Source organism: Talpa occidentalis, unplaced genomic scaffold (genome assembly GCF_014898055.3).
Source record: "Talpa occidentalis isolate TD23 unplaced genomic scaffold, MPIMG_talOcc4v2.1 talOcc4.16, whole genome shotgun sequence".
Taxonomy (NCBI): Eukaryota; Metazoa; Chordata; class Mammalia; order Eulipotyphla; family Talpidae; genus Talpa; species Talpa occidentalis.
The window spans coordinates 27621469-27635635 of record NW_023601653.1 but is presented as its reverse complement, the minus strand read 5'-3'; the positions used below and the strand labels follow the sequence as shown (position 1 = coordinate 27635635).

General features: G+C 34.6%; 1 protein-coding gene across 1 annotated transcript in view; it reads left to right on the top strand.

The window, feature by feature from the left end:
- Nucleotides 1-14167, top strand: part of OTOGL (otogelin like) — a 201790-nt gene that overhangs the window by 105414 nt on the left and 82209 nt on the right. Inside the window, exons 11-15 of the mRNA XM_054696187.1 lie at nucleotides 3766-3971; nucleotides 7814-7941; nucleotides 8314-8420; nucleotides 12485-12591; nucleotides 13098-13223. Of these exons, the coding sequence (XP_054552162.1) occupies nucleotides 3766-3971; nucleotides 7814-7941; nucleotides 8314-8420; nucleotides 12485-12591; nucleotides 13098-13223 (674 nt within the window). The remainder of the gene's footprint in view (nucleotides 1-3765; nucleotides 3972-7813; nucleotides 7942-8313; nucleotides 8421-12484; nucleotides 12592-13097; nucleotides 13224-14167) is intronic.

The window sequence follows — 14167 nt, the reverse complement described above, 5'->3', positions numbered from 1 at the left end:
TATCACTGAAAGTCCTTCTCATCTCTGTGAATGAGGTTTGGATGTCACTTAAGATTTTTCATTAGTCTTTTGACAAAGATTCCCAAGTCCATAGATGACTAAACTTGAATAGATCAGAGAAGGACCTGCTTCTGGTTTCCTATCTGCTAAGGAGAATTTTGGGGAAGGAGATGTTTATTAATTTGTAAATGGTTTGTACATTTTGAACTAGGAATGCTATGGAATAATCTACCTTCCTATCTAAATAATTACAGAGATACTCAATTTTAAATATTTCATGGCTGAGTTACGTCAGGAAAAGTAAATTATGGGATGGAATGAAACTATTCATCATCCAGAACTCACTGGCAAGTGTTTGAACCCTGAGGATTCTTTCCAGCATAGCCAGGGTAGCCAGACACTAAATCAGGCTTTGTCAGAGTGAACAGCTCTGGGTAGCCCCTCTGCCTTTGTGTTTATTTTCTTGACCAGTTGGGGGCTTAGCCATTTGAATGGGAAGATATGCATTTCCATAAATGTACATATATGTGTATATGTGTGTCTTTGTCTTGGGGCCAAATTTATATGGTAATTTGGATTTTTTAATAGACCTTTTCACTGATTTATTAGTAAAATACTTAATACTAATTAGTATAATATTAAAAAACAATTTCAAAATAGGTTATATGCATAAATGTAATTAAAGATCATATATATGTAAACATTTCACAAAGTTAAATTATGTATTAACCTGTGAAATTGATTATGGTAAATAATGATGAAACTAAGTTTTTATAGCTAACAAATTCATTTGACATGCCTCACCTTCGTTCTTAATGAATAAAATTAAATTTTTAAAAATAATGTAAAAGAGAAGTCAAAGATGTTATTTTAAATGAACCCTATAGGGGTATTTGTTTAATCAACAAGCTCAATTTCCATACCACTCAATGGAATGTGTTGTTAGGGTAAAGTCAAAAATAGGGAATTTGGAAATAAGATTTCCAAAATGTTCCTTGTTGAATTGTATGAGCATGGAATAAATTTGATTCATTTTGCAAGGTGAAAGCAATAAGCTTTATTTTTGTTCAATATTGATTAAGATATAGAGAAATAACTAAAATATTATAATTAATTTAGCTTTCTTTTGAGTTATTAGAAACTGTTATTCATCTTCAGGATGTGGTTTCAATTAATATATCAAAAACAATATTTATATTTAAAAATAAATGAAGTAATGAATAAATGTCAGATTAAAATTATGTACAATAATTGTTGGAAATGTTAAAGACAGCACTGATTGTAAAACTCCCTTTTTATGTTTAATAGTATTGAAAAAATAACATTTTATGACATATATTGATGAAAAAGAATTTTGGACATTTGGTGTTTACATAGTATGGCTTTTATAATTCTCCTACATACAATTTCTTATCTGGGATTTTGGGTAACATAATTGGCACTTAAAAAAATTATTGTTTTACAAAATAGTAATGCCACACAAGATTTTCAGGAATACTGGTCCTTTGTTAAATCTAGGACAAAATATTTAGTTTTAGCTCAGAGAAAATATTTACTTGAGGATTTCTATTTGCGTGATAGAAAGAAGGTGTTCTTACTATTCAGTTAATTAATTTGCTTATACTATCACAGTAACTGGCCCTCATCCTAACTCAGAACAGGTGCTAGAGAAATTTTTCCCATAATGAAATCAAATGTGTAAGACTCTGTATATTGTGCTTTACCTCACTGGTTGTTAGTTTTCTCACCCGTGAAATGAAGGGTATTGGTACATAGGAACCCATGAATAATTTTCAGCTTTAATTTCTGTATTCATTTTAATTTGCATTGTTAATGTTTCCTGCCTAGGTTGTATGCAGTGTTGCTTAGACTTATGGGAGATTATTTAATTTTAGCTACTAATCCCCATCTTTATCAGCATCCCTTTTATGTGGTAGACCTCAGGATAATCATATTTTATTTTTAAAAATTGAGTAACTAATCAAATTTACTGGAAAGGAGATAAGTGTCAAATCAGCAAACAAAAAGTCCCCAAACAGAATAACTAGACCTCCATATAAATAGCATCCCATTGCTATGAAGTATCCTTTTAAAACATGATTCACAGTTTTCAAATACAGTTTTCATAAACTTGCAGGGTCATATTGACTTTTACTATGGATTTTGTATGTACTTTTACTCATATGACTTCTACTTTTTTATTAATCATATTGACTTTTATTATGTATTTTGTATGATTCTTGTTTATAATTTTTAGTAAGAATAAATTATGGCAGTAGTTAGCCTCTTTTTATTTATTTTCCTATGTAAACTTGATTTACTTTCCTGTTCTTACAACTAGTTTTTTGTAAAAAATTATCTGTAGACATCTTTGTGCAAATGGTTACAGATATTTTGAATTATTTCTTTGGGGACTATCCTTTTGTGAATGTGAGTATATTTACTTTTATAGTTTTTGTGTCACATAGCTATGTTCTTCTTGGAAAGGAGCTCACTAATTTGAAGTTTTTTGGAGAAGTGTATGTTTATATGTTAATCTCCTGCCTCACATTACAGTTAATGATTTTCAAGTGGCATGACTGTCTTAATAAAAATGATTTCCCCCTTATATTTCTGTCATTATTTTCACCTGCCCATTTCTCTAATACTCTGCATATTCTTGTAAAGATGTTCTGGTAACTGAATGACCAATTGTTTCATTTTCTTCAGTTCTCCCATTTCTTCTACTTTCTGTGCATGTGCACATGCTTGTGGAAAATGGAACCAGTAAATAATGGATCAGGAATTTAAATATTCAATGTGACCATTGTTTAAATATTTCAAATTGTGTCCAATTTGAAAGTTATGAATTTAACTCCTATGCAATACTGACAAAGGATTTTATACTCGTAGTAGTGTTCTTTGTAGCATTGAACATGTAAGTTGTAATTAATCCTGTTTAGATATTTTCATTTGGGAAGCAGTAACTTAAACCAAAGTGAGATTTTGTGTACAGTAGCTCTATTTCCTTACCATTACACTTAAAATTAAACAAAATTGGAACACAAGCAAAATTTCTATGTAGTTTCACCATTGTCCTCACTTCCAAATTGTTAAGTAGCAGTTTCATATTATCTTGAACTCACTAGATAAAAAAATACATCAAAGCTCTTAGATTCTATGTCGACAAGGTTATTTTCCAGATTTTCAAAAATCACTGATGTTTATCAGAGGTGTACTTTGGTTTGTTGAAAGAAGCATACAATTATAAATCTAAATTAGAATGGGGAAACAGGTATCCTTTTGGTCTTTTTTTTTTTTTAAGATTTATTTATTTATTTATACAAGCACTGGGTACAGTCAGAAGCGCGGGAGGGTGAGAGAATTCACCAGAGCCAGAGCAGGGAACAGAACAAGCAGACTGACGAAACACACTGCTGAGGGGAGCAGCGGGCACGGCAGGAGAGGGCTACATGCCACGTGGGACCCTTGCTGGCAGCAGGGGATTGAATTGGCGCTGCAGAGGCTGTGGGCAGCTTTGCAGCCCAGCATTCAACCGCTGCGGCACCAGGGGAGACCCCTTTCAGTCATCTTTTTATTTCCATATTGAAATCCTCAAAAAGGTTTAGATTTCCTATAAGAACTATAATTTATTCAAAAATTTTGAGCAATAATTCTGTTTAATCTAGTTATCATAGTCACTTTATCACTTTAAGAAAGAAATAGAACCTCTATAATTGATCCTTCTTCATAATTCTTAGGCAGTCTTTGTTCTATTTTTTCAAGCTTAACATTGCCTCAGACAATTGGACAGGTGTTTATTGAGAAACTAGCTGACTACATCCTGGTGAAAACAGCCTTTGGCTTTTCTTTGGCATGGGATGGTATATCTGGAATTTACCTCAAACTGTCTGCAGAGCATAAAGGAAAATCTTGCGGCCTGTGTGGAAACTACAATGCCATTCAGTCTGATGATTTCATCATTCAGCAAGGTAAGTGGAGCAGAAGAAATGTATGGTTTACTTCTGAAGTCTTCTTTTTTAACCTGATCAAGCTGCTTGTACCCAGAGTGGCACATCCTGTCCCAGGCTGAGTAGCATTGGTTACTATCCTTTCCCCTTTTCTTGATTTTTAGTGAAACTTGAGTAGGAAAATATTTTGAAAACTGTGTTGTTATTTACATTTGCTAAATTAAGATACTGGACTTACTCATGTAACAAATATTGAGCATTAACTTTGTGTCAGGCACTGTTGTAGGCTTAAATGAGAAATGTAAGTGAAAGTGTTCAAAGGTCTGTGAGTTTAGTGCGGATGTACAATGTTGGGAGCTTCATGAAATGGTGTTTTGTGTCCACTTGGGTATTTACAATGATATAATTCACAAACTCTGAATCCCGAGACTGTATCAGCAAGTAAGGATTTGGACTCGGGCAGTGACAATCAGATAGTAGTGATTGGTTTCTTTTTCTTTTGTATCAAAGTTTTACAAAATAAATAGTACTTTGAGTTGGTTCTCAGTGTAAAGTAAGAAAGGACTGCTATCAGTAACTTTCCCGGGACATCTGGGGAATACAGTATGGAGGTCAGAATAGAAAATAGTCTTTGCTCTTCAAGATAGGAAGACTCAGATTAGGGATTTAAGTTACACGTCAGACAGACTTTGATAATCTTGACCACAAAATGATTGTTCACAGTGAGATGACTAAGGCAACAAGCAAAAGGCTGTCAGTGGATTTTAAGAGGGAGAAGACAGGCAGGAGGTAATTGGACTAATTTATAGCTGAATTGACAGAAATGAAGGACTAGATAAGATGTGGGAGAACCTGAAGAGAGATTTTAGCTTTTTCACAGTTTTATTTGGTGCACAGAATAGAGCAGTGATAAATTTTTTTTTAAAATTTTAAAAAAAAGCTAATTTACAACAATTTATGGAGGTGTTAGAATCTGCCTTTGACTTTCTCCTATGCTGTACAATGCAAGAAAATGTCTAAAGATGAACTATGTTACATTTAACTTTAAGATGCCTAGTCTTTTCTTGAAATTTGTCCTATACTTTGCTGATTAGATAAATCTTTTGAGGCAATAAAGTGTAATAGTTTGAGAGAATTTCACTGAACACATAGTTTCTTAACATGGACTACAATTACACATTCTGTGAGTTTCTGCTCATTCTTCAAGGATGACTTCACAAAGAAATGAGGCTTTTCAGAATTTCTGTGGATAAAGAAAGATTTTAATTTGTGGTCTAGTTGAAACTCTGGTTCCATAATTCCTATCTATACCTAACTATACAGTAGCGCAGAAGTCCTGGTTTACCCTATTTTGCCCAGCATGAAGATTAATAGTGTCTCCCTTTGACACTTGAAAGTGTCCCAATACAGACAATAAATTACTGTATTTTTATCACATTTTACAGAAAACATTTTGGTTTAGCAGGCTCCCAGAACTTAAATTGATATGGATTTTTTTTGGAGGATACTCCTTTATTTTTTTTTAAATTTATTTTTATATTCCCCATACAATTGCACCCCCCTTATTTTGCCTCATAATAACCAGCTTTTGTGACTTGTTGATTCAGGCAATGTAGTAAAAATAACTGAATATGTTGTTAAATGTTGGAATTGAAATGAATTCCAAGAGATTGTAAAATCTGCACATAAATAGTGAAACAAATGGGTCTTTACAAAATATTTTTGTTTTTGCAGACTTAAAGAATGATGTTTTAAAATGAAATATAACTATACATTTATTTAAAAAAGAATGTCAGTTTTCCCATTTTTATTATTTATTTATTTATTTTAAAGATTTATTTATTTATGCATACAATAACTGGGGTACAGGCCAGAGGTGAGGGGGATGAAAGGATTCACCAGAGACAGAGTGGAGAGCAGAACAGATTGATTGAAATACAAGTAATGAGAGGAGCAGTGGGCGAGTCAGGAGAGGTCTGCTGCACCATGTGGGTATCTCCCTGGCTGGGGACCTAACTCATGCTGCAGTGGCTGGGGATAGCTTCATAGTGCTGCCTCTTAACCTCTTGTGCCATAGGGAGGCCCAGTTTTTCCATTTTTAAATAAGCCAGACTAGGCCCATGTTTGTTTCAATATGTAACATTTCTAACAATATGGGAGATAATGAAGTTGACCATCTATGTTTGAAAGCTCTCTAGGATTCTAACCATCTATTTAATAAATATTGCAAACTCCCTTGCCTTTATTCATTCACTTAAACAGTGAATGTAATTTCAGCACCTGCTATATGCAAGAACTAAACTAAGGATACAGCAATAGAGCAGCTTAGAGAAGATCTCTCCCATTCATATATCAATAGTATGTGTTATAATAGAAGACAAAATAAGTAAAGAAACAAATTATAATTGAAAGCTCTACATATCATGAAAAATAAAATGGGGAAAGGAGATTAAAAGTGAGAATAGTGTGTGTTTGGTGACAGTTCAGGTCATGTGACAGGGGAGGTCTTTCTGAAGAGGTCACATTAAACAGATGCTTTAATAAGTGAGGAGCGGAAGGAAGATTGGCATCAAGAGTGATTTTAAAAGAGGAGGAGCATGAGCAAATGCTCTGAGCTGTGAATAAGCTTGAGTGAAGAACAGTATTAATCCAGTATAACTGTGGTAGGTTGAGCAAGAGTAGGAGCAGAAGGTATATGAGAGTGGGGCGAGGTGGGGTGAATGGAGGAGGTTGGCAATTAGGGAAGTCCATCCCTGGGTCAAAACCTTCTTATAGACCAAATCCCTCAACTTCCTGCTGGTTGGTTGTAGTACTCATTTTCTTCCAACTTGATATGAGAAAGTGAAGAAACATTTGACTTGAGATTTTTTGATTCTAGTGGTTCAGGAGACCGTCTGAGATGGAACTCTCAGATGCCATCTTGTTTTGGCTCTGCTAAATACATGCGATTTGAGATTCAGCCTTTGTATGAATGTGCAGCAGGATTAATTTTCATGTCAGGCCCTGAACTTGTTCTCAGGCCAGGTGCTGAGACAATTTAAGTTTAATTCGGAGCCAAGTTTCTGGATACTCACCACTCACTGTCTCTTTGTTGTTCCCTGCATATTAGTTCTTGAATCTTGCCTCAGAGTAATGCTGGGGTAGTGTCAGGATTCTTAACCATCTGTCCTGAGCATGTTTAGAAACACTATTGCTCATTTTCAGATGAACTGAATTCACTTTTTTAGTTTTCTTTTCTCCGGGTGTCTTTTCCGTTCTTTTTTTTTTTTTTTTTTTAAATTTATTTTATTTATTTATTTATTTATTTATTTTTTTAATTAATAAATTTTATTTTTATATTCCCCATACAATTGCAATCCCCCCATTCCGTTCTTTCCAGTCCTGTTTGGTTGTTCTCTGGAACCTCACTGAGGGCTCAACAAAAAATTTTAAAATGTATGCCCCCTAATTGAAACAGCAGTTACAGAAAATGTTGACTAATGTCAAATATAATAAGAGGGCTGTCTGAAAAATTTCATACCAGACTTTACTTATGTTTCTTAGTTCTTTCATATTTCTTATCCTGCTGCAAGAATTGAATGCTGGCTAATTAGTGCTTTTCTGGTGCATATGCTGTATCACTCACTGTCCAGTCCTTCCCCATGTTTCAATGAAGTCTCCTTTTAATTCCAAAGATATTAACTTTTATTTGGTTAATTTGCTTAACATTTTTACTATATTAAAGTAATGTTATAGTCTAATGTCATTGGTAATAGTAAAGCTGTTGAGTTTAACTTGACCAGGAAGTTTAGGTTGACAAATTGTGTGTTTATGAAAAGTGATACTATGATACTTATTTTTATGTATGTTTTTGGGTGAAATAGAGGACTACACAGAAGACATTGCAATGTTTGCAAATAGTTGGTTGGTGCAAACTGCAGATGACACCAAATGTGTACCAACACCCTCAGATTTTCCAAATCCATGTTCCAGTGGAATGCCAGCATTTGAGGTAAATTCAGTGTGAAGAATTTGGGCATGTTGGGGCTAACACATACATATATTATTTATACATTTAACATGAAGCCTTTTGAGAGCAAATAATGCATAGTTGAAAACTATTAAATTCAGGAAATATAATTGCAAACAGTAATAAATTTAAAACTATTTTGGAAGTAGTAAATGTAATAAATTTCATAAAAGTAGTACTCATTATGAAAATACAAAGTTAGACAAAGTTTGGTTAAATTTTATAAGCTTGAATAACCCTGCCTTTTCTGGTAAGAACAGAGAGTCTTGCAAATAGATCATTAGGAAAAAAATAAAAGAGACTACACACCTATCATTAAGTGTGTTCTGTTGATGGTTATCTTTTTCTTGACAGGCAATCTTCTTCAAGTGTCAGATACTGTTGCAGTTTCCCTTTTTGAGCTGCCATGAATATATAGATCCATATTTATATATTGCCAGCTGTGTTAATGATCTTTGCAAGTAAGTGAGGTGATTGTTTGCAGTAAAATTTTCTTTGTCCAAAATCACATCTCTGACTTAGCCATTTCAGTGACTCACACACAAAATATAATGGGAAATGCAAAAGCCAAACTGTTAAATGCAAATTTGCACTTGTTAAAATGTGAATTTTAACAGCTATTCCAAACTTCCTGCTTATCAGGTAGAGTCTAAATGGTATATGGGAACTTTGTTGTAAAACACCAGACTGATTTTGGGTAGAGTAAAACCATTTTAATGGCCTTTAGGATATGATATTAAGAGGTTAAAGTTTATCAGGGTGAGAACAAAGAGAAAAAGTCAAGGTAGTATGAATTTGTATTATTATTAAATATCCTACTTGAACTGAATGGATATTATTACAAAAATAATGAATATAATAATGATATTTTCCTGATAGTAAAATAAGGTTATTTGGGATATTTGTTAATTTTGAGTAGAGTGCAGTTCAACCTTTACATAGTTGTATTGTGTGATAATTTTGGGAATTTCTTAGCTAATGCAGGATCTTGGCAAGAACTTCCTCTCTGCCTAAAATATTGGGTACTATCACCTACTCTGTATTATAACATCTGTTTCTTGTTTGGTTTTATTTTTTATTTTAACATTACATTGTTATGTCTCTATTCTGTAACTCAGTCTCTTGATCACTTACTTAGCCATGTATATGGAATTAAAAATTGTTCTTCCACAATGAGTCATGCTTAGACCATTCTCTAGTAGTCTTTTCACTTGATTAATCATTATTATCCTCAGCATCCACTTCTTAAGTCACTGAGATGAAGTACCATTTGGCACATCCAGAATCATTCTCCATTTATGTATTAGGATATTGCTTGGCTGTTTCAATTGCCAAAGTATCAGTGGCTTAAATTAAATTGAATGTTTATAGTTCTTTCACATGAAGTCCAAGCTGGTAAGTGGTCCTGGATGCATACCATGTGTCCACGCCATTAGTTTTCCAGTGACTCAGAGATATTATTGGTATGTTATAACCCAGAGTCCAGAGTAATACACTCAATTTCATGGTCAAAACTGGTTCAGCATTATGATATCCATAAAGACAAAAGGAAGTAGAAGGCTCACAGCATTTTAAAGGATATGACCTGAAAGTTTCATGCACACTTTGTATAGAGCTTAGACACATGGCCCCACCTAGATACAAGATTGGGAAGTTTTGCCTTTGCTTGGTAGCCATATGCCCAGTAAGAACTATGTGCTTCTACTATTGAAAAGAAGAGGCAACTGGGCATCAAAAAAATTTCTGCCATGTCAACTTCACCCCAAATTTCATCATTGAGAAACTAACATTTTTATCTTTTAAAATTTTCATATCTTTAGGCTTTGGGTTTTGAAAATGTGTTCCTTTCTCCAGGGTAAATCATAGCAGGATAGAGAAACACATTTTATTTGTTGAAATCGGCTGACCCCTTAAGAGATATATTTGAAGTAGAGAGGCCAGGTTTGGGGACAGAGCAAGCCTGTAATACCAAAAAGAAGGGCATTATAATCAAGCAAGTGAGCATGATAAAATGGAAGTGAGAAGTTATCTGAGTCAGCCTTTCCCTCCCCTTAATATTTCACCTGGGGTTAGACTCACTGACATTATTTCTCTGCTAAAGGAAATTCTCTTTGTTATCTATATAAGGTAAATTTCATGGTCAAATCATAGGGATCCTGTATCAAGAAAATGAAATTGCAGATCAGCTGGAGATTAATTTCCTGGGTGGATTGATTATGTAAATTCAGTACACATTTTCTGAGTTATCTATACTGTCATAATTTGGAGAAACAGAAACAATTCAGACATGTTTCCTGTCCTGGGAACTCATTCTATTGAGACAGAGAGATGTGTCTCCAGGATTGGCAGGAGCTCTAACTGAAAAGTGCAGTGGATATGGAGGAGAGAACAATTAGCTCTATCAGGAAGGAGTGTCTGTGAAGGTTCTTTAGAGGAGATGACATGTGAGATGTAATGCCCTTCTTTTATATTTCTAAGAATGCTAATCCTAACAGCAAGGAGATGGTTGTGGTTTAAAAGCAGGTATTCTCTACTGCTCATTTTCCTGATTAAAATTAACATCCAACATAGAAAAATGAGCTTATTTCCCCCTTAGTAAATTGGTATAATAATTTCTTTTGCCTGTTTGTTGAAACATTTTTTTAAGATTTATTTATTTATGCATACAAGAATGGGGGTGTAAGCCAGAGGTGTGGGTGGTGAGAGGATTCACCAGAGAGTGGGGAGCAGAACAGGCAGATTGACCAAAGTACACTGCTGAGGGGAGCAGCGGGTGAGATAGGAGAGGTCTGCTGTGCCATGTCGGTTGCTCCCTGGCCAGCTGGGGATCAAATTCATGCTGCAGTGGCTGTGGATAGCTTGATAGCACTGTCTTTAACCTCTGTGCCACAAGGGAGGCCCTGTTTGTTGAAACTTTTTGAGTGATGCCATTTAGAAGGTGCCTGACAGGTTCCTAAGTATGTATGTAGATACTTTAATAGTGGTAGCTATTTTAATAATAATTTTGTTGGCTTGAAAAGCCAACATTCAGTAACTGTCTTAACTTTCAACACCACTATTAATTGTAGGAAACAATTCACATTTTAAGGTAAATCATAAACATAATGACTTTCCAGGAATTCAACAATTTTAGCTTACCTGTCCTTCAGAGACTTTCTTGTTTGGAGATTTTGGACTATTTTCTGAGCTCGAAGTTAACATGCCCAGTCCTTGTTTCCTTTGAAAGCTCAGTTAATTGGACCAGATAAGCTCCATGACTCCAATTTCAGTAGCACAAGATAAGAGCAATTTGAGATGGGTGGCTTTAACAATAGATACTGAAAATGCTAAAGTTCACAAAATACAACATTCTTAAGGTCATTATCTTGTAAGATATTTAACTATTCAATTTTGAGTTTTAATCAGGTTGAAAAACAAGCCCACCACCTTATTAGAAACCCTGCTTATTTTATAATCTGCTTTGGGATTTGGCAGACCTTTTATATTTGTTTGGGGGAACTTCTAAGGTGATTATAAGAAAATGATTAGAGATTATTTACTCTTGGCAAGATTATAAAAGCAGCTTGCTTTAGTAATTTAAACTTGAAAGAACTTTAAACTTGAAATACTTAAAACTTTTAAATCATTTTTTTAAAAGATTTATTTATTTATTTATTTATTTATTTATTTATTTATTTATTTATTTATTTATTTATTTATTTATACAAGCACTGGGTACAGTCAGAAGTGCAGGAGAGGCAGAGAATTCACCAGAGTCAGAGCTGGGAACAGAACAGGCAGACTGATGAAAATACACTGCTGAGGGGAGCAGCGGGAGGCAGGAGAGGTCTGCGCACCATGTGGGACCCTCGACAGTTGGCCGGGGATCGAACCGGCGCTGCAGAGGCTGCGGGCAGCTTCGCAACCCAGCGCTCAACCACTGCGCCACCGGGGAGCCCCTCTTTTAAATCTTAAATGCTATTTTTGCGCTCTCTTAAAAGTGCTGCAAATTATTAGTATTATTTTATTTAAAAATTAGCCTATCTAGAACAGAGTGTCTTGGAAATAAATTTCATATTTGTTACTTTTGTTGTGATAGAATTTTTTATTGAATTCTGAAAGATCTGGGATGATTTGTGTGAGAGCAAAAAATAATATATGTGAGGATCCTGAAAATAATACCATAATTAAAATAGAGATTTTTATCTATATAGACAGTCCCTCAGTTCAAAAGAAAAGTGTCCAAATTACTGAAAGCCTTCAATGAAGACAATATACCTAGGTCTTTTTAGCTGAGATCCTAAGTTTATGTGCTTTCTGCATTATTGTCTATATTATGTACATGCTGACTTAGTATGCAGATATTCCCCACATCTGCATTTTTAGTGATCAGGAGATCAAAGGTGTGGCTTCTGTTAATATTTCCCATGTGATTCTGGCTCTTTCCTATATATTAGTAATATATATATGTGTATACACACACACTTACACATACACACACACACATATATTGAATATTTCCTATGTAATTCTTTTCCTTTTCCAGAACTGATGATGATGACACCTATTGTCGAGCAGCCACTGAGTATGCTAGAGCCTGTTCCCATGCTGGCTACCCAATTCAAGACTGGAGAGATGACTTTCCAGCATGCAGTGCGATTTCTTTTTTTTTTGTTTTTCTCTTTTTAAAGATTTATTTATTCATATATATAAGAACCGGGATGCAGGCCAGATGTGTGGGAGGATGAGAGGATTTGCCAGAGACAGAGTAGGGAACAGAATAAGGCGGACTGACTGAAATACACTGCTGAGGGGAGCAGCAGGCGAGACAGGAGAGGTCTGCCGTGCCATTTGGGTATCTCCCTGGCTGGTAGGGATCGAACCCTGACTGCAGAGGCTGAGGATAGCTTCACAGCGCTGCGCTCAACTACCTGCGCCACCAGGGAGACCCCAGTGCAATTTCTTATTTTCCAAGTCTTTTGTAGTTTTGTTAATTTTAGGTTTATCCTAGTACTCAAAACTTACCCAAATACTAAACACCAAAGATATTTTATTGATGCAATAACTTTGATCAACTTGCATATTTTTCCGAACAATGTGATTTTTTGGAAGGAGAGATGAGTACATTTATTTACAGCTCCTCTGTTTGTGCATTTTAGCTGATAAATGTGATGATAGCTTTGTCCATCGGGATTGCATCAGTTGTTGCCCACCAACCTGCACTTTTGAGAAACAATGTCTTGGAAGCAATCTCCACTGTCTTGATGGATGTTACTGCCCAGATGGTAAGTGCTTCATGAAAGGAAACATGCCTGCCTTCATGGAAACTAATATCCCATGATCTGAGATTCACCTCTTACTGTGTTCATCCAAGACTTTGGGCTGGTAGTAACTTTTTATCCTTGTAGGATTTCGTCCTAGAAGTGACTAGAAAGATTGACTGCTTTTCTTTAGTGAAAAGTGTATTATTTTGTAAATATACAGGAAATTTAGAATCTGGAGTCCTGTAGTTACCCCTAGCATTTTTTTTTTGTTTGTTTTCTTGACTACTTAAAAGTATTCAGTAATTTATGTATTTTCATTTTTTTTTTTAAAGATGAAAGCTAGTTGAAAGAAAAAAAAGAACTTCACATTTTGACAGTATAAGATTTTAGTCCTGATGTAATTTTAGCATTTGAAATTAGGAGTAATATAGCAGGTAATAGAGGTAGGATTCAGATTTGGGAATGCCTGTCAACTACTGATAGATGCTTATAAAGAACATTGAGAATTTACTCAAACCTTTTATTTTTACAGATAAAACTGTAGAATCCTTGAGGCATTAAGTGATTTCTTCACTGTCATACATTTAATATGTGTGAGGACTTGGATCAGATCTGTAGTCCTCAATGGGTCTCAGTTCATTGTTCTATCAGTGTTACTCAAACTACTATTTGTGGACCAGTGCCCTACCTATTTGTTATTCATTAAGGATAAGATTAAGAGTTTATACCAATATATAAATCCATGCACCACAATATAAGTCAGTGCTTCCTTCATCTAGAAAGTCTTTCTCTGCAAAAAGATCTGCTGAATGAAAACCATGTGCTTAGTAACAGAGTTGATTTACATTTTGGCTCAACCACCTTTACTCATTAGAAAAAATTAATGAATACAGTTCTACTATTTTAGCTGTTTGAGTAATACTCACTAGCCTTTTATCTGTATAACCATAGTATAAATCTCTCAT